At 46.3% G+C, this 21652-nt stretch overlaps 1 protein-coding gene across 1 annotated transcript in view; it reads left to right on the top strand.

Annotated features, from left to right (window-relative positions):
* Positions 1-20228, top strand: part of VSTM2B (V-set and transmembrane domain containing 2B) — a 43918-nt gene extending 23690 nt beyond the window's left edge. Inside the window, exon 5 of the mRNA XM_066637832.1 lies at positions 20140-20228. Within this exon, the coding sequence (XP_066493929.1) occupies positions 20140-20228 (89 nt within the window). The remainder of the gene's footprint in view (positions 1-20139) is intronic.
* The last annotated feature ends 1424 nt before the right edge of the window (positions 20229-21652 follow it).

Here is a 21652-nt window from a genome sequence, read left to right on the forward strand (position 1 = left end):
ATTGGGTTTGGACCTGAGATTATTGGTTGAAATGGAGCCTGCTCTACAGCCTTGAGCTCACTGCTCAAGTCTCTTTCAACTGACCATCCAATCCTATTCTTCCCAGCAGCCAGAGCTGCAATGGCGCCAAAATGGTGATCACTCATCCAGTGGAACTGGGAAGCAGCGCCAGATCTCGGGGTAAGTGACCAGGTAGCCTCAATAGGTTTCCTTGAATCTGTGCCTTCTGCTGAGCAGGTCCAGAATCAAAGAGACCCATGTCAGGTCTCCTGGGTCGGGGGGGGGGGGAATTAGGATATGGCAGCAGGGCCTGCAGCCATCTCTGCCTCCTCCCACCCTGCTCCCACCCCAGCCCTGCCGTTCCCCACCCTTCCCCACTCCGACTCACATTTCTGCCACCTGGCGCTCACCTGGAGGTCCAGTTAGTGTTTCACCAGCCTCTGCCCAGCGCTGATTCAACACAGGCTCACTCTGAACCGGCACGGCCCAGCAATAAGTGTCACAGGCATGCCTTACGTCACATTTGTGACACTAAGCACAGGTGCTGGGCCGGCGCAGGCCGAATAAGATCAGGCCCTGAGTCTCCATTATGGAGAATAAACTTCTGCCATTTCTTTGCTGGGGGGGGGGGGGTGAGAGGGAACGCTCTCTTACCCCATGTAGCGTGACATCTAGGTGCTGTTAGAGCATCTGCTTTGTATGCCGAAGATCCTCTGGCATCCTTTGTATGCCGTTGAATCCCTGGCATCTCCAGGTTAGGGCTGAAACCCTTATTTATCACTCTGCATTTCTTCTTCATGAAAAGCCCTGAGCAGCTAGCAACAGCAACTGAAAGCCACCCCCAAAAGCAACAAAACAGCAGCCATAAAAACACAGAAAACTTTCAAAATAATCCATTGCAGGAGTTCAGAAAACACCTGCAGGGGTAAAAAGCAGTTTTCAGTCTCCAGCAAAACCCAGGCAAGGAGGGAGGGAGATGCACCTCCTGTGAAGGGAGTTCTTAGTGCTGGTGGCCACCACAGGAAACGCCGTCTCATGTGTCACTGCCAACCAAGCCTTGGAAGGCAGTGGAGCAGGCAAGAGGCCTTCTCCAAAAAACCTTAAGGGATGAGCAGACTTGGAGAGAGGAGGGCACCCCTGAGGGCTTGGGAAGTACCCATCCGCACCTTGAATCTTGCTGCCTGTCACAGTGGCAGTGGGTTTGCTTCCAGCAACACATTTCATCCACAGTATGCGACTTGATGGCATTGCATGGTGGAGGAACAGAGCAGAGTGGTATGTGGAGTCCTGGAAGCTTGCAGTGGAGTTGCAGGGCTTTCAGTGCCCCCTCCCTGTCCCCCACAAGGAGGGCAGCAGTTGCTTTGTGAGTCTACTGAAAAATGATCCGCTCTTGGAAGTTTTGTGTAATGTTCTTTTTTTTTTTCAAGGAATGTTCTGGCTGTTCAGTTTCATAATGTGTTTAAAAGCAGCTCTTTGGCACACTTGGCTGTACGTTTTGTATCTTAAGCTAAAGACGAAAGCACGGTTAGCGCCCCTGTATTTGTTTGATTTAGCAACATGCATCAGACTTTTCCTCTTCCCGGGGTTTGCAAAGTGTGCATTTTGGCAGGTGCTTTATGAATATTTAAAGCCAGTTCTGCAGGAAATGTATGCTCAGAACTTCATTCGTTGAATACCCTTTAAAGCTTTTGCCCAAGACTCTCTCTCTCTCTCACACACACACACACACACACACACACACACACTGTGTATGCATGTGTATATATATTTAAGTATATGTATTGTATATATGTATGTGCATTCACACATGCATGCATTCACACAGAAATAATACCTCCCATAACACTGAATTTCTTACAGTGCTCTTTGCCCCAGCATGACTGATAGCTATTCTCACCAATTCTAGGCCAATTAGCTCCTGTTTCCTGCCTATTATATTAAGGCTGTATCTGTGGCACTGTTTCATGCAGTGCTCAACTTTCTAGGAAGGATCCCCCACATTCAAAGGTATTACTCTGAGTGTGTGTGAGTGAGAGTGGGAGAGATGAACTCATTTATATTATTCTCAGGGGAAGAATGCAGTTGTTTTAATTATCCTCTTATAGACTGTTGAGTCCTGCCTGTGGCATTACCTGTGACGACACACTTATATAATAATCATCACATGATTCTTCACATAGCACATAAGCAGCCTATCAAATTCACTACCACGAGATTGTGCTGATGGCCCCTAGTTTAGATGGCTGTCAAAGGTGATTAGAGAAATGCATGGAGGACAGATCTGTACTGGCTCCTTATATTTTTTTATAATGTTCATATTTATTTTATTCATATTTTATTTATGTTTAAAAACTTATTTAAAATAAAGAACTCTTCCAAGCTGTTGGGGATCTTTGTAAAAAAAAAAAAAATCCCCAAACATCCCAAAGGCTACAATCCTATCCACACTTACCCAGAAGTAAGCTCCATTGATTGCCATGGTCAAAAGCATATACATGGTAGCCAGTTATAAGTACAGATCTGTAAAATGTCCCCAAATGCAGTCATATACCATGGGAGCATCAAGTCTAATACATTAAAAATAAAATACATCTTTAAATGACTAGGAACACACTTGGAATTGGCTCACGACCCACCTAGTGGGTCCTGACCCACATTTTGAGAAACACTGGTCCAAGGAGCTCAAGGAACATCTTGGCTCTCCCCCCTCATTCTACCCTCACAACAAGGCTTAGCTGTTCACTGGAGAGATAGAGGCTAGCCCAAGGTCACCTGGTGCACTTTATGACTGAGAGGGAGTTTGAGCCCTGGCCTGACTCTTCTGAACTGCTGTGGCTCTTGTCATGAGTCATGACAATGATTCACACTACAGCTATATGCCAGGGCTTTTCTATCTTTTCCTTTTTTCTTCCTCTGGAGATTACAACTCTATCCCAGAGTGGGTGTCTTGCCCCACAGTTGTCTTTGCAACAAGGGAGAGTTGCAAATACCCTAGCACCATATCAGGGCTGTGTGGTTTTTGTTCCTTTGCCGTTGCTTCAGAAATATTAGTGTGGCACAGAATTCAGCATCCCAAAAAGCTAGTTTTTTGGACACATGGTTTAAGAGACAAGGCTGTAAGCATTTGACCAATGCCCGATGACATTACAGAAGCCAGAAAGAGTCACAAGCTGAAGGGTGAAAAGATTGTGCTCCAGTAGCGTCACCTGGTGTGGGAAGCCAGTGGGTCTTCCCCATAATGGACCTTCTCCCAGTGGGTAAGGCAAAGGCCCCAGCAGTGGGTATGGTGATGCCCCTGCTTGGTTATTTGGCTGTAACGTTTGATAGAATAATTTCAAAGTGGTTTTTTCATTGTATTCCACATGAAATTATGCATTGAATGAAATATAACATGATGGTTTTATTTTAAAATACCAAGATTTAAAAATTTTTGGCTAGTTGTGGTGTCACCCCCCTGTGTGCATCACCCACCCTCCACACCACACTAGCAATGTACTCTGCACAACTCTGTCTCCCTCTGCTTGCTTAGCAAAAGTAGTTCTGTACATGATGAATGATGCAAATGATGAATGATGAAAAGTAGTTCTGTAAATGAGATTATTCATTTGCATGATTTATTCAGTCACCAAATTTTGGTCGCCGAGGATACTTGAACATCTTTTTTAAAGACAGCAAGCACATTAGATCTGATCACAGGTCTATTTATTTCTGTTTATTTATTTTAGGTATTATTACCCTGCCTTTTCCCCATAGCATGGCCTCCAGGGCAGCTCACAAACATGATTAAATCCATCAAATGTTTAAACTGAATTAATTTAAGCACTTAAAACAGCATCAACACTGCACAATGAAAATGAGCAGCATTAAAATAGTATTAAAAACTGGAAGCAGCAGTAAAATCAAAGTTTGTATAAAATCACATATCTCTGATGCTCTAGCCCGGAGGGGGGGGGTCAGACATAAGGCCTGTGGTCCAAATGTGACCCCTGGAAGCCATTTATCCAGCCCCCATTATAATTGGGCTCTCCCAGCTTGATAATCGGACTCTCTCATATCCTGAAATATGAACAAGATTTGCAGATTTTCCCTGCTGTCATTTGCAGCTAATGAATTTCTGTGAGATTAAAGTGCTTATTTCTGGCCATCATCTGCTTAATGATGTCACTTTCTGCTTTATGATGTCACTTCCAGCCCTCAGCTGGTAGCACAAATGCAGACTTCGGCCCTCTGTGTGAAATGAGTTTGACATCCCTGCTGTAGCGGGTGTTGTTGGGCTTGCATCGCCGTCCTTTTTTTCCCCTCCACATCACTTCACTGACTTCGGCTGTTTAGACCCAAAGGGGTACAGGGCTATTGCATGCTATAAATGAAACCGGGACCTCAACAGCAATTTCACTTACAGTAGGTATAAAATGCCAGAAAGGACACTCGGCATAAATAGAATCAGAATAGGGTTCTTAAATGTCACTCGGTAATAATCATGCAAAAGGAACTTCTTATTAAACACGCATCACTAGCATTTTAAAAGCCAGGCCTATTAAGGACTCTCTTGGATCTGGTAAGGTCAAGTGAGGGAACAAGCATTTTTTTGTAATGGGCTGTTGATTAATTCCTAAACTTGAGGCTGTAAAAAAAAAATGCCTTTAGAGTGTGCAGGACAAAACAGATAGCTGGTAGCACGTCTCACTTGGGAACCGTTAGCAAATGTTGAGGGCCAGTACTTGGCAGCACATCATTCCTTTGTGGAAAGGTCACGGGTTCAAGCATTCTGGATGTCCACGTGAAAAGGCATCTTACCAGTTTATTGTGTTAGAAGCTTCCATGGACTATAGCCAGGGTGACCATCAGGTTATGGCAGGCAAAGAGTGACTGGGGCTCCTGCTCTCCTGCAGAGTGTATATGTACTTGTGGCACCTCCCCTCCCACACAGTTCCCCTTCCCCAGGCGCCTTTGTAATGGAAGATCAGAAGATCATCAGGTGGATGATGTGGTGTTGACAGTGATCCCATGTTTTGACAGCTGTTTGATAGCTCTGGGAAGGGCAGGGCTGGCTCCACAGCTGTAATCAATCAAGGCCAATGGAGACCTGGTTGGACACCTGAGCTTCATTTGACCTTGATGGGGCTTTGAACGAGCTAAGGAGGTAGCTCACAGCTGAGCTGCATTTGCACTTAATGGGACACAAAGGATAAAAAGCAGCTTCAGAAGGACCAAGGAGCAGAACCCTGACCCAGAGGGAGGTGCTACCTGACCCGGAGGGACCCAGACCTACAGGAGAAGGGGACTGCCAGGACTCTGCTGGAGGACACAGAAGACTGGGAAGACTGGACTGTGTTTTGGAGACCAGATTGGACTTGAATTGGAGGCTTCAGACCTTTACCCACTGAGTTAAGTGGAGTTTTGGGGAGGGAAAGCCTCTGGACAAGAGGACTTGCAGGGAGTGTCAAGTTCATAGCAATAGATTTGGGTAGTTGCTATAGATAAGGAGTTCTGTGTTAATTCCTTTGCACACCACAGCGGTAGTTCTAGAGATAAAGAGGGTGTTAATTAGCCAAAAAGCAGGCATTAGAAGGGAGTTGAGATATTTGGACGGGACAGCCTTCTCATTTCTTTATTTTATTTCTTCCTCACTTAACTGCTTGGTTCTTCTGGACACCTCCCCATTGTCCCCTGCAAAAACACTCTCGGGTGCAAGCTGCATTGACCACTGGGCAGTAGCATAACTACAGGGGGCAGTGTGGTAAGTATTGCAGGCACCACAACACACCATGTAAGTGGGCCCTCCTGCTCACCTTCAGAGCCATTCTGGGAAACGAGGGCAACACGTTGCCTTTGCTGCCCAGAATGACTCAGATGGCAAATGGGAGGGGCTGCTGTCATGGCACATTACATGCTAGCTACACTATTGCCACTGGGATGGAGGGAGGGGGAAGTGTACTTTCTCCTTTCCCCATTCCAATGGATGACCGTTCCCCTTTTTTACTTCCTGAAGATAAAAAAAGATAGAAGATTTGGTAATCGCTTCCTCAGTGCCCCAGTGATGCCAAGAGGAGGAGCCAGCCCTATCTGCCTCTGATAGAGTTCACCTTGCACATTAATCTGCCAACAGAGGGTACTATTTCAGTGGCAGTCCTGGGCTTTTTCCTGCCCAGGGCCACCCCTGTATTTGCCCCCCTTGCCCCCGACCCAGAAGTAATTGTGGTGATTTCTTCACGTCTCCAAAATCACTTCTAGAATCGTGTCCTGAGTTCAAGTCTCTCCTGGTCGGATTCTGCACTACTCTGGGACATGTCTTGCATATCCTCAGAGAAGATGAATGACATGGCCCAGGCCCCAGAGTGGCACGGAATTGTGTCCGGAGTGGTTGCCAGTCCAGGTGCAATGCCACTCTGGGCCATGTCTTTTGTCTCCTCTAAGGATCCTCCTCCATGTCTCGGCCCAGAATCATGGCCGCTGTGGCTGCCACTCCGGCACGATGCTGCTCTGGGCCATGTCTTTTGTCTCCTTCTAGGAGATGAAAGACACTGCCCAGAATCATGGCCGGAGTGGCTGCAAGTTGTAGCCACTCCAGCTGCAATTCAGCACTGTTCTGGACCACCCCCTCCTCTCCTCCTTTATAGGTGGAGAGGAGGAGGTGGCCTGGAGCAGCAGCACTGGGAGTTGCAACTCCAGTGCTGTGCTGCTCAAGGCCACCCTTCTCCTCCTTTAGAGGGGGCCAGCCCAGAAAGGTGCTGGAGCGGCCGTAACTCACAGCCACTCTGGCCACAATTTTGGCTGCCATAAACAGGCAGTAGGCTGATGGCAAGTGTGCCCCCACAAGTGTGCCACCTGGGGCATTTACCTCCCTTTCCCTCCCCCAAGTATGTCACTGTACCATTTCATGCATGTGATGAAATGGACTTAATTCCACACAACATAGCTTCTGTTGTAACAAACCTGTTAGTTTTCAACATAGCTCCAAACATCTCTTTTGGTTTGCTCAAACAGCCTAATGGTGCAATCCGAGGCATGTGTTTCGAAAAGTAAGCCTTCCTCTCTTCAATGGGATTTACTCCCAGGAAAGTGTGCAGAAGATTGCAGACAAACACAACAACGCTTCTGGAATGTGTCACTTGTTGACATGGAAGCTCTTCTCTTGAATCCAGATGCACAAGGCTTAGAAACATATAATTATGCAGTGATGTGGGGGGACACCTTGCCTAAAGTTCTCTCTTCATTTAAAAAGCAACAACACTAAGACACCCACATACTCATATAAACTAATACAATAGCCCTAGATTACAACAGTATTAGGAGGCACAAAGTTCATTTGGGGTGTGATTTATCCCACATGTAGATGGCTGAAATCAAAATGGCAAGATGTTTCACATGAACACATTCCTCTCTACCCATTCGCTGAAATATCTTTTGATCAGTTTGTTGGTTTTTGTGTTAAATTTCAAGGAAGCATGCATAGGATTTTATTTGAGGGGGGGATAATTACTGGAGGCTACCTTGGAACCTACCCCTGTGTATTTCCAGTGTATGATTTAGCAATAGAAGCAGAGGGCAAGGTGGGGGTATTTACTCTCCCACCCCACTCCCCAGCACTGCATATGGGAACAGCCTAAAAACACAACATAAAATTTTTACACCCTGCCACCAAAAATTAAAACATAGCCATTAACAGGAAAAATAAAGCCCGAAATGGGCTTTAAAGCCTGAAATGGCTTCAGATCAATTTACCTGGACTGCCCTTCCCATTTGACATGGTTCATCCTTTGAGGCCAATAGTCATGAAATACCTCCTATGGGTACCACCATCATTGAAGGCTCAAGTGACAGCAACATAGGAAAGGGCCTTTCCTGTGGTGGCACTCTGTATGTGGAACAGGCCTCTGAGAGGAATTTTATCAGGGGGTACAAAGTTTCTTTTGGGCTCCTTTGCAAAGGGGTGAAACAGAGCGGGAGAGGGTGGTGATGAGTGAGTAGAATGCAGGCAAAGAGGGGCAAAACAAGGTGGAGAGAAAGGTGGAGACAGCTGGGAAAGTCTTTGGAGCCCAGGTCTACCCACCCACATGGCATCAGTATCTAGATACAGTAATATGGAAAACCAAATGCACACCTAAGTCTCTCTAAAAAATTTTAAATATAGAAAATCATGCAGAAAATTAGCATCATCATATTTAGGTTCACACTAGATTGGAAAGTTGTGCTGTGTGTACTAAAACGTGCTTCTGCAGCAGCTGTAGCCTGTCAGCTGTGTCCCTGAGCTCCTATACACTCCTTCATGGTAAGCAGATCCACAAACCAAAGAGCTACTGTAGCAGTTCAGTTTTCTCCCAGATTTGTCATGTCTACATTCCTCAGCCCAGCATATATGGCTTGCCAGTAGCTACAGCCGCATACTCGTGGAAGTGTCTCCAGCATTCCATGTGGGCAACAAGTCTGAGTAGAAAATGTAAGATCCCAGGAAATTTCTGGGCACCCTCCTTTGGCTCATGGGCCCCCTTTATGACCCTGACCCCAGGTACAAATTACCCCCTTTATCCCCCCTCTCCTAGGCCCTGATGTGGAACCCATTCCACCAGACAGAAGATCAGCTCCTTTCTGCATGTGTTCTGAAGGCAGCCATTCTGCCCACTCCTGCACTAGGTGCTGTCTCTGGTGGTCCTCACAACAGTGGTACAGTACCTACTGAAAAAGAAAGGTTGAAAAGCCCTGATCTACACTGACCAGAGTCTCAGAAGGGGGTCTTTCCCAACCCTACCAGGAAACACATGGGATTGATTCTGGACTCTTTTTTTATACAAAGGATTACCTTTATCACAGAGCTGGAAGCCTTTTCCAAATGATCCTGGCATCGAGGAAAGCCACAGTGGGGATGTGACCACCACCTTGAGCAGCAGTTCCCAAACTTACTGTGGGCACGGCACCCTTATATTGCAGCAGCCTCTTCTTCCCCCTTTCCCAAGTGCCACTATCTTGGAATGCATGAGGTCTCATGAGACATCTCAAGAGAAGATCTTGCGAAATTCAGCAAGATCTCGCACGATCCAAGATAGTGGTGCCTGGGAGAGCTGGGAAGAAGAGACCACCGGGGACATCCCACGGTGCACCTCTGGGTTGGCACAGCCATGGCACTGTTTAGGAACCACTGCCCTTGAAGACCTACATACATCACAATAGGCAGGAGGTCCTACTATAGGAGGTCCACTGCAAGTCTGTGATACTAGTTGCACTACATTTAGCAATGGGAAGAAAACAACTAAAGAGCAGACAGCTCCATAGCCTTGCTTCTGTCTTCAAGTACAGAAGTAAACGGGAGGGAGTAATTCCCTCCTCTCCATAGCCAAGGCTTAAGGAAGACAAGAGCTGTTCAATTGGGACTATGACCTCCCCCCTCAAAAATACTCTGGTTACCAGTGGTAGACCTCCCCAGCCCCACACCCTGGGGCAAAGGTCCACAGTGGCGACCCCCCCACACACACACAAATCCCTCCCCACTCACCTGGAGCAAAACGGAGCCTCGCACAATTCCAGGATGCACCGTCTTAAACTGTGCTTCCGACAAACTAGAAGCACAGTTTCCGACTGCATTGGGAGCCTCAGAGAAGCTTCCACGCGGTCCTAGAGGCATGTGAGGGTCTGCACCCGGGGCATTTGCCACTCTCACTCAGTTGTGGACCTCCCCAGCCCCATGCTCCGGGGCAAAGTCCATGATGGCATCCCCTCCACCAGCTGTCGCCACCCCCACGCACAAATCTTCCCCCCCCCCCACTCACTCACAGAGCCTCACGCGACACAAGACTGCATCAGGGAAGCTTCCTGAGGCTTCCCCAATGCTATGCTTCCGGAAAACCTCACCCTCAAAGAGGCTTCTGCAGGGTCCTACAGGCTTGTACCTGGGGCATTTGCCCCATTGCCTATAATGGGAGATTCGCCACTGCTTTCACTTAATGGCAGGTCCACCACTGCTGGTTACCCTGAACAAAACAGAATCATAGTATCTATGTGTCTGGCAGCCTGGTCCTATGCAGGTCTACTCAGAAGTAGGCCTCTCAGAGTTCAGTGGGACATACTCCCAGGAAAGTGTAGCTAGGATTGCAGCCTACATCATGTGTTCCCAGGGAGCCAGAAATGTATTAACCAGGGCAAAAGGAGGGGTTTGTATGTAGTGGGTCTCAAAGCAGATCAGAACAATATCTGCCTCTGCTAGCAAGTGAGTATTCTAATAGTCTTTTAAAGGGCACACAGTTCTTGTTTTCTCCCTTCCAAGTCTGTGACAACATTCTATTAGGACTCAGATGAATTGATTATAGGTTTTTAATTTAAGTTGCTCGCTTTGTGGCAGACCCACAATGACTCTGTACATTTGCACATCAGCAAAGCAAGGCAATGACAAAGCCATTGTGCGCATCAATATTAAACCACTCCAGTAGGGTTTGCATTGGAAAAAGCAGCGCTGTCAATGCAACGGGGCGATTTGTCACAGCAGCCGTTAGCAATGATTATTTTTGCACATCTTGGCTGCTACCAGCTGCGAGGCAATTGCTGTAATCTGGGAGGTGGAGCACTTCAGCAGACGTGTCTGTGTTTTCTGAAGGTGTTGGTGGCTTTACCCACCCCCAAGGGAAGTGTGCCACTTAGGTCTGCCAATTTCTCTACATGGAAGGTCTAGAGCAGCAGTTTTCAACCACTGTGCCACGGCACACTTATGTGCCGCGAGGCAGCCTCAGATGTGCTGCGGGGCCAGAGGACATAGGCAGCAGCCACGCGGCGTGGGAGAATCGGCTGCCTTGGCCCTCACGCTGCATCACGGCTGCACACTGCGGCTGCCTTGCATCTCCTGCTGCTCAGCAAGAGGAAGGCTACAACCCAATCCTCATTTACCTGGAAGTAAGCCCCGCTGACTATTATGGGGCTTACTTCCAGGTAGACACACCTAGGTTTGGGTAACAAGTCCATTGTCTGCCCTTTGTGCTGATTGGGCAACCAGAAAAGCCTGGAGGAGGTCTGGGCTTGGTGAGAAGGAGGAGCCAGGGGCAGGCAAGCAGGTAGGAAGCCAGCTAGTCTGCTGAGGCCACCAGCCTAAGAATGGGCTGGCTGAGAGTCTAGGAAAGTCCCTTTTTCTTGCCACAGTTGCCTGCAGCTCCCCAAAGCAACCCTCCCTGCCTTGCCTTTGCCTTTCAGAGGAAGGGTGTTGGGCCACAGTCCTATCCACACTTTCCTGGGAGTAAGCCCCATTGACTATAATGGGACTTACTTCTGAGTAGACATGTCTGGGCTGGGCTCTCAGGTTCCTCTTCTAGCTCCACTTTCCTGGGAGTAAGCCCCATTGACTATAATGGGACTTGCTTCTGAGTAGACATGGATTGGGCTTTTGGTCACACACTTTCTGAAATACAGGAGCAGGCAATGGGGGGGGGGAATGTGAGGCAAGTGGTTCTGGACCTTTGGAAGGTGGGGAGGAGTGAGGAGAGGGACAGTAGGAGAGGTGCTAACTGCAATTATGAGATGGGGGGGAGTGTCCCTGTGGGAGGGGGTGGGTGGGGGAGAGGAGGAGAGAGAAGTGCCAATTGCCTGCTCCTGTATTTGAGAAAAAAGAGTGCAACCAAAAACCCAATCCTAGGCATGTCTACTCAGAAGTAAGTCCCACAGGCACATCCCCCCATGTCCCCGTCCCCCCCAGTCTTTGGCTGTAATCTAACCTGAGAGTAAGCCCCATTGAACAAAATAGGACTTACTTCTGAGTAGACCTGGTTAGGATTGTGCCCTTTGTCATGTAATGATTTAATTGTATTAATTATATTAATTAAAAATTAATTGTAATGTACACACTGTTGTTGTTGAAAAGTGGTATATAAATACTGTTATTAATAATAATAATAATAATAATAAATAATTTAAGTAAAAAACTGGGAGTGTGCCTTGACAATTTTAGTGCCCTGACAGTGTGCCGTGAGCTGAAAAAGGTTGAAAATGGCTGGTGTAGAGGCTCATGTTGCAGCTAGATCTGATCAATGTATGGGAGACTAGGTGTGCATGTACATGTATCCATTTTTAAGGATAGCATCCAGTCCCACTGTCTTACTTCTAAAATTGTCTGCCAATCTTAGTGCAACTTGGGCCAAGTTTATTTAAACTCAGTGGCATCTTTTCACCAAAATGTCTTCAAGAATGTGATGGGCAGTTAAGGTCAGTAAACCAATGTGATGTAGGAGGGAGAGTGTTGGACATGGTTTGAGGATACCCTAGTTCAAATCATCACCCAGCCACTTGTCCTCTGTCTTACAGTGTATTCTGAGTGGTCATGAATGATGATCTCCTTCCCCTTCTGTAGCTGACCAAAGCACATGTTCCTTTTTCTAAGCAAGAAGTATACCTAGATACTCCTAAGGGATCATTATCAGAACAAGGGATTCATAGAAGCATACAAAGCAAGTCAAATCTAATTGTATTCTTACCCTAACCCAGGGGTGCCCAAACCCCGGACCTGGGGCCACTTGCGGCCCTCAGAGAGCCCCCAGTCTCCAATGAGCCTCCGGCCCTCTGGAGATTTGTTGGAGCCCACGCTGGCCTGACACAACTGCTCTCAGTGTGAGGGCAACTGTTTGACGTCTCACATGAGCTGTGGGTGAGGGTTCCTTCCACTGCTTGTTGTTTCACATCTGTGATGCAGTAGCAGCAGCAAAGGAAAGGCCAGCCTTGCTTTGTGCAAGGCCTTTTATAGGTCTTGAGCTACTGCAAGACCTTCATTCATTCATATAAGTTCCATCTTTAATATATTCATTTATGTAAATTTATGTAAATTTATTCAAATTTTAAATGTAAATTAGTTCTTTCCCCCCCCCCGGCCCCCGACACAGTGTCAGAGAGATCCTCCTGCCGAAAACTTTGGACACGCCTGCCCTAACCTGCCCTAACTTAAACTGTGGCCCTCCTGCCAAAAACTTTGGACACGCCTGCCCTAACCCATCAGTCAGCATAACTGGCCACTGTTAAACAGAGAGGTCAACTTTAACACTACCAAAGTTTAACAGGGTTACAGCCTAAACCCTTTAAATATTAATTGTTTAGCTCTTCATTTTGTATTTAAAAGGCAATTAACAGATTGTTCTCAAAGGAGAAAGAAGTCTGTTGGGATCTCTGCATGCCATCAGTTTTGAGCAGCATTTTAATTCACAGTCTGCTTGAAGGGTGGAATATATTCAGAGATGGTGTAGATTGAAAATGCATATATTTGGGGGGAGAAGGTTAAAAACAGGAGGGCAATCAACAGGGAACAGAGCTCCAGAACTACTACAGCAGGAGTATTGACCACTTCAGCTTGTACATTCATATGCTGCCCTTGAAACTTTTTTTTTCAAAGAACTTTATCCAAGGAAAAGTATTAGGCTCAGCAAGAGGCAAACTGAGAAATATACTTAGGGGCATATATGGGCAGCCACATTCTAACCCAAGCTGAAACGAGGAGGCCAGCTAGCCTGCCCCATATCCAGTGCGAGGTTGGGGCCAGTTGCGACTCAGCCTGGGGCAAGGGGAATTCCTTTCCCTTACCCCGGGTAACACCGCAGCAGCCCCAATGGGGCTACTTGGATCTACGCCACTTAAAGAGGTGGTGCAGATCCGAGCAGCCCAGAGCTGATCTGGGCTGCCCAGGACCAGGGTTAGGATCTGGTAGAAGTGCTGGATCCTGACCCACCACCCGCAAACTGCCTGCGGCCCACTATCCTCTTGCCCCCCCAGACCCCCGCACCAGATCATGCAAGATAAGGATGCCACTGTCTTGGATTGTACAATCCAAGATGGAGGCACCTGGCACCTGGAAGAAGAGGCTGTGGGGGCACCATGACCCCACTAAGTTTGGAAACCACAGCCTTATACCCTCCAAGTTCCACTGACTGTTGAGCTCCAACAGCTCCCTAATAGTCCTTGCCCAAAATTGCCTATATTGACAGATTCATGGTGGGTTCTAGCAAATAAAGACCTGGTATATGGCTCAAAATAGCTATAGTTCAATGGTTGAGGTCATCCTTGGCATCCAGGCGGTCCCAAGTCCAATCCTTGGCATTTTGACTCCAAAGACTTTCAGAGAGTGGTGCTAGAAGGGATCACTCTTTGACTCTCTGCCTAAAAGCCATTGCTAGTTAAAGTTTGACCATGCTGGGCTAGAGCAGCCAGTGGTCTATCTCAGTAAAGGCCATATGTTCATAAAAAATGAAAATCTACTTCTGTTACTAATATTGCTTATTTAACATTTAGATCGTGCCAGCAGTCTGGCTGAAGCTCTGCAAAACCGCACTGGCACATTTCTTGCCCAGAAGGTTGATAATCCATCTTTATACAGACAAGATGGGGAAGGGAAGAGACTTGCATTGGGTTGCAAGGACATAGATGTGGCCCATCAGGTGACATTGGGGGAACAGAGAAGATGACGTGGTGTAAGGAGCCATTGCTAGAAGAGGCCTTGAAAGGGAAGAGAGACCAAGCTGTTATATAGCAAGGGGAAGGATGCTTTGAGGAAGGACCATCAGGGCAGAGACTATACATGCAAGTCAGCCCACCTTGAATTCTTGGCATCTTCAGGTAGCACTAAAGAAGATCTGTGCCTGTATACCTGGAGAGCCTCTGTCTGATAATCACTAACAGCCCAGTCCTGAGCTCCCATTGCTCCAGTCCTGTGTGCACTGCCTGGTAGACAAATCATTACAAAAGTGCTGTAAAGCACTTCACAATGACCCAACGGTGGTTGCCATAGGGACTGAGGCCTGTGCAGGTGGGCGCTGGCTTCTCATGCCATTGGGAGAAGGTCTGGCTGCCCAGGGTATGTACAGTGCCCAGCAGTGGGAAGGGAGAACAGGGTGGTGGAGGGTTTGGAAAGGTGGTGAACAAAACTGGGTGGAGAGAGGGCCAGGAGGAGAGTAGTTCAGGCCCGGAACTGAATGGGAACGGTAGCAGAGGCTGTTGCTGGATCCCATCCCGCGTCCTGGGCCTGAAAGCCCTTCATGGGGCTACTCAGTTTTGTGCCAAAACCTACCCATAGTGGCCACTAAGGCTCAACATGGGAGAAGGGAACAAAAGTTTCCTTACCTCAAGGAAACCTCCAGCTGCCTCCCTGCCCACACAGGATACAGCAGTGGCCATTTTGGCACCTCTGTATTGCGGCACAGGCAGTTGCATTAGGATTGGGTTGCCTGTCTGTAATGTCAACGCTCAGAACAGAAGAAGAGCCCGGCTGGATCAGACCAAGGGCCAATCTAGTCCAGCCTTCTGTGTCTCACAGTGACCCACCAGATGCCTCAGGGAGCACACAAGGCAACAAGATATCCAAATCCTCTTGCCACTCCCCTGTCTAAGGAGAAAAGCAGGGTAGCAAATAAATAAAGTAAATAAAACTCAGAGATAAGCTACCACTAAAACCCAGAGGTTATGTATATAGTCATCATGGTTTGTAACCTGTCATGGACTTTCCCTTCATAAATCCGTCCAATCCCCTTTTAAAGACATCTAGGCCAGGTGCCATCATCACATCCTGTGGCAAGGAGTTCCACAGATTAATTACTCGCTGGGTAAAGAAATATTTACTCAAAGTCAACAACACAGACTTCTATGTCATGTCACTCAGTGTCAACACTCAATGTTGGCACTACAGACTTAGATGATCCAATGTTCTGACTCAGAAGATAGCATCTTCATGCGTACGGGCATAGGTAGTGGTGATAGCTTGAAAGCACAAAGGCAAAAGTGGAGAAGGCAAAAGTTTCCAACCAAGGAACCTTGGTGCTGTTGTCCTAAGCAGGGGTGAGGAACCTCTCTTACAAAGCCTCTGTGAGTCCTCTTACCACATGGAGGTTATTCGGGGTTGCCTAGTGGGGAGGAAAGAAGCTGCGACATTTAATTTATTTTGTGATGTGTCTTGAAATAGCGATGTGTCTGCAGAGAGCAAAGGGTGTCGGCGCAGAGCAGATGGGGAAATGGCAAGTGGCTGGCAACAGGTCACAAAGAAAAATACATTTTGGAGTTCCAAATGAACCGAGTGGAAATGGTGTGATGGCACAGGGTAGTCTTCTCACATGCTCTGTTGCCAGGGTTCAGGGTGATAAGGTTTTGTGAAGTCGGTACCACTTATGTTCCTCACCCAAGTGGTGGCAAAGAGGACCTTGGGGTGAGCGCTGACTATCCTAGGTAGTTAATTTATTGAACTCATTCCCACAAGGAGTGATAATGACCACTGGCTTAGGTGACTTCAAAGGGATGAGTTCACAAGTTCATGGAGGACAAGTCTACTAGTAGCATAATCAGTCAGTTCTCTATATATGTGAACTTGCTATCTATGAATTCACATATCCCCAAGCGGCAGAACTGCTACCTATGTCTCATTATCTGCACCACTGTTCTCATTATCCACAATGCAGAGACCATCCAGAGGCTGCATGGACCTTCAGAATGTCACCTACAACCAACGCTGACCCCTTAAAAATTCAGGCAGAGGTTCCCACTGGCCATTTTAAAGGGGTCCACACTGATCATGGGGGCCATTCTAAAGGTCCCTGCAACTTCTGGAAGGTCACTGCAACATTCAGAGATCTTTTGGCACTTTCTGCTGCACCCTACTCACTTCCTTGAGGGTCTTTGCTGGATTATTCTGGCGGCAGGTAAGGTTCCCCTTCCCCCTTCTTCCCTAAGGTACCCCTTGCATTTAACCCCATTGGATCAGTGGTTTGTTATCCGCAAATTTGCTATCCCCAAAGGTTTCCTTGCAGATCATGAGAACTAACTATAGGCTTGATTGCTGCAGGGTGCCTTTCTCCCACATTGTCTCTCCACTCACTTTCAGCAGGCCCTGTCTGCTTTAAGGGAGCAATATGGGTTACCCTTTCATATGCTGACTTTCATACACTTTCATGTGCTAACATTTCTCTTCCATGGAATTGCTATCAGCAGGAATACTGCTGGTTGTACTCTTGCACCGTTGCAGCTGTTTTTGATGAAACAGATCCCGATTGGAAGCGCACACAAGCCTTACAAGAAGCACAGCTTGGGTGCTCACCCCTACCCCCATGAAGTTCTCTTTTCTATGCACAGCTACACCATCGGAGTGCAGCCCTGTGCAAGCATTTATGCAAAGCATTTAATTAAAATACCCACCAACAAAATCGGCCAGCCCTATTTTTTTGCAAGGTGGCTTCTTGGAATCCTCCTTGGGATCTACAAATTGGATTGCAATGAAATCTAATAGCCAGCCTGCAGACTTGGGGCTGAGTGTTATCGATTGACAGAGCTTTTAGAAATATTTTCTTTTTTCAAGAGAGAAGCGGGTTTTGTTTTTGTTTTTTGCTGCCTCTTTCCCTGGCATTAAATTGAGCTGGAAATATAGGAAAACTCAGGCTGTACTTAGAAATGAGCACCTGTAGAAAGCATTCTTGATGTAACAGCTAATGTTGCCTGACTCGGAGCCCAATCCTATCCAATTTTCCTATGCTGGTGCAGCTGTGCTAATGGGGCATACACTGCATCCTGTGGTGGGGAGGCAATCACAGAGGCCTCCTCAAGGTATGGGAACATTTGTTCCCTTATCTCAGGGCAGCATTGCAGCTGCACCGGAGCTGGTAAGTTGAATAAAATTGGGTCCTCGGTCAGATCATCCAGGCCACCACGGTCTGCTCTGGCTGGTAGCAGCTTTCTAAGACAGTGGCATAACTAGAGAGAATGCAGTGTTTTGCAGGGAGCCTCACCACAGTGTGTCAGCTGCCCTTTCCCTATGGGGCCGGGCATTTCCCTCCATTTTGCTCCCCCTACCCAGAATGGCTCTGAAAGGGAGGGGGAGGGGTCACTTGCATATTGCGATGAGGCTCCCTGCAAAACTTCGTGCTTTGCACCTCCTCTAGCTACGCCACTGGTCTAAGGTTTCAGGTCTTTCCAATCCCTGCCATGTCCTTTAACTGGAGATGTCTAGGAATTGAATCCCGAACCTGCCTTCTGTAGGTGCATGTCTCCTATGCGATGCCTTTGCATTATTGCATGTACTGGTGTGCATGGCTGTGCATTCAAGGTAATGTTGTGAGCTCAAAGGGAAATATTAGCAAAACTTAGGGTGCATAGTAAAACTTCAAGGGTGTAGGGTGCAAAATTAGGGTGGGTTAACAGGACATGCTGCCTTAAAGAAACAGACAACTCTGCTGAGGATTTTGAGTATAATTATCAGTGCAAATCATTGGGGAGGAGAAAAGCAGAGAGCTCTCAATTACATTCAAAGTTTCAAACCCTCCAAGTTTAGCCAAATCATGGTCCCCTGCAATCTTCCACACTGGCATAACACACAACCATGGCCCCACCCCCCCTTGAATCCACCCTTGCCTCTGCCAGGACTTGATCTGGTGTAGGGAGGGCATTGCATATCTCTGCACCAACCTCCCCAACTCCCTTGGTGGCGCAGCACATTCATAATTTAAGTGCCATTTAGGATTGTGCTCTAAGGCACTTATTTTCCCTTTTCCAGAAGTACTGGGGTTTGGTTTGCTTCCTGTTTGGCTTGTTATTGACTCCTCCTTATTTGCGGTCTCTTGTCTATAGCCATGTTGGGGGCTCTTGTGAGTAGAAAATGAGGGCAAAGATCTCTTAAATACATGGAGAAAGTTGGGTCCTCGCTCTTTTTCTTTTTTTATGTTAAAAACTGCACAAATTTGTTGACCAGCCGCATGCAGGGGCCATGCTGATCACTGTTGAGATGCACTAACTAGGAGATTTTGTAGTGTCAGTGGAGGCAGCAAAGGCTCAACTGTGATTGACTGAATTGCACTGATGTCACAGAGTGGTCTAGGCAGGCAGAAAGATTTGAAGAAGGAGAAGAAGCAGCTACCTGAAAGAGAAAGGGGAGCACTGAGTTTTGATGTTCTGTGTTTATCAAATAGTATATCATGAAATGGTTGTTAACGCCCTACTTCTAGGTTTATTTCCCTCTATGATGTAATTTTTCTTTTTACTTGCTGCGTGCATATTTCATAGAGAAAACGTAATATCTTTCGGTGTTCATAGTCAGCAATGAAAATGTCAAGGTGAATCCTGCTACCTGTGGCCAAAAGCAAAATTGGTTCACATCATATTGATCAAGGAATGCTGGAAGAAAGCCACAATGTCTTTCATTTTCCTTCAGAATAATGGGTGGATGATATCCATCATCTGTCAAAAAACCATATGCAAGATTAAAATGTTCATATATATGTATATATAGCTGCTTCGATGACTAGTGTGCCAGAATGAAAGTTAACTGCAACAAGCAGCCAGTTGACTAGCCACCCCGGCATCCTAATTCAGGCTATACTTGTGTTGAATTAGTATCACACGCACAGGATCACATAACCTCCTCTTGACTTATGGGCTCCCACTTGGAGCAGAACACAGGACTATGAAATGCAAGAATTTCCCTTTTTATAAAGCTGAAATCTCACCAGTCAACTGTTGAAGGGGAGCAGGAACTGGATTCAGTGCCTCCGCTTTCTCTCTCTCCCCTGCCAAATGATGAGTCACCATGAATCTGGCTTTTTTTTTTTAAAGACTGCTCACATAGACTCTGTTGCAGAAGATCCTAAATCTGTATTTTGTAATCTCCCTACCTCTTGCGCCCAGATTCTGAGCTAAGAACATAAGAAGAGCCCCACTGGACCAAAAGCCCATCTAGTCCAGCTTCCTGGATCTCACAGTGGCCCACCAGATGCTTCAGGGAGCACACAAGACAACAAGAGGCCTGCATCCTGGTGTCACTCCCTTGCATCTGGCATTCTGAGGTAGCCAACTTATAAAACCAGGAGGTTGCACACATCTAAGTGATCAGGTTATAAGCCATGATAGATGTTGACTACATCTATCATGACTTTTCCTCCAGAAATTTGTCCAATCCTCTTTTAAAGGCATCCCAGCCAGACACCATGACCACATCCTGTGGCAAGGAGTTCCACAGACTAATCACATGCTGGGTTCACACATGCTAGTTCATGCAATTCCAAGCTAGTCTACGCATGCTTGGATGTAATTTGGTTTTTAAGCTAGTGTATGGAGACTTACTGCTTAAAGTATTGTATCTGCACCACTAATTCTGTGCTTAAATTCTCTCTTTCTCCCTCTCTCTCCCCCCCCCCCATGTCTTTTTTATCCCTCTAGGTACAGAACCTATTTACGCTACAGACCCATTCCTCTGTACGTTTCTGTTAATGTTGCATAAGCTTGTGCACTTACTATTAAACCACTGATGGACTTCTTTATCCAATAATCCTCAGCCAAACAAAAAGGAAACTATTTAAAAGAGAAAGGAAAAAATAAAAGAACACTCAACGAGAACTAGAAACTTAACGATGCGCAGAGAGAGAGAGAGACTGGAAAAGAAGCATGACACATTCTACAGGGGGAGGGGTAAAGCATATTTTTCGGGATGTTACACAACAGTCGGTCACCTGAAATAATGCATCTAGTTTCCAGATTCTATGGCATAAATGCCCTGTTCCACACAAGGTTATTATTTCTCTTGTTTATTTTTTCCAGCGTCTTTCTTTTTCTAAGCCTTTCCTCTGACAATTAATTTTGCACGAACTGTTGAGCAGTTGCTTTTCTGATGAAATGTAAAGATGTGTGGGGAGGGCGGGTTGGGAGTCAAAGCCCTTCTAAAAGAGGGGGCACTATTTTTAGTAGTTTATTGTGGTTAGGCTTTTTTTTTTTTAATTTCCTCTTGCCCCCCTCCCCGCTCTTTTTTAATTAAATTATTTCTTTTGAAAACATTGATTTAAAAAACAAAGGCACATCTTACCATAATGGATATTCACTGTCAATAATATTTATTTTTAAATAAAAATGATTGGAAACAAGGTAAGACATTTGTTTATAAAACCGTATTGTATATTGCTGAATAACAGTTGAATAATAAAAAAGAGATTTTGAAATAATTTTTTTTTCTGTACCTAGCTATGAAAATCAGTTCAGTTTGATTTGGGATTTTTTTTTGCACTGCCACCTTGGATTTGCTGGATCAGAAACATTTGCAATCTATTTTTTTTTTCTCTTTGCACTCACACATAGAAATTCAGACATCACAGAAAGCATGTTTTGTTGAGCCTCAGCTCACATTAAGCCACAGCTCACACTCTCCTTACTTTCCTTGTCCACTCTTTTGTATGGGAAGAGAAGAAATTAGCAGCTTCTGGTCATGGTTTGGAACAAACCACAGTTTCCTGCTGTATCCAAATCCAGAAAACTGTGGTTTGTACAAACCAGTTTAGAAATAAGTCACTCTGGTTTGATAGCCTGGATTAAATATTGTAGCTCCATCCTGCTGTGGATGTTGAGGGCAGTGGACTAGCCAACCCTGCCTAAAGGGACTGCAAGTAACTCGCATGTTCACAACCTTCAGGATACACACACATTTTGTTTGTTGTTTATATTCTGCTTCCCTGTAGACTTGAGTCTCATAGACTCAAGGTGGTTTACATAAGATAACCATAAACACTTTTTTTTCGAGTGATGTTTTTACAAGTTCTGTTCTATGAGAGAAAATCATAGGATCCTTCATTTCTCCAGATGTTTCCCTTTATGGTGCAGTCGAAATCCTGGCTGCACAGCTCTTGCACTTACCAGGCTTCCACAGGCAGCTGCAAAACATGTCTTAGGCTGGTTCTCAGGGTGT

This window comes from Tiliqua scincoides, chromosome 9, assembly GCF_035046505.1.
Source record: "Tiliqua scincoides isolate rTilSci1 chromosome 9, rTilSci1.hap2, whole genome shotgun sequence".
Classification (NCBI taxonomy): Eukaryota; Metazoa; Chordata; class Lepidosauria; order Squamata; family Scincidae; genus Tiliqua; species Tiliqua scincoides.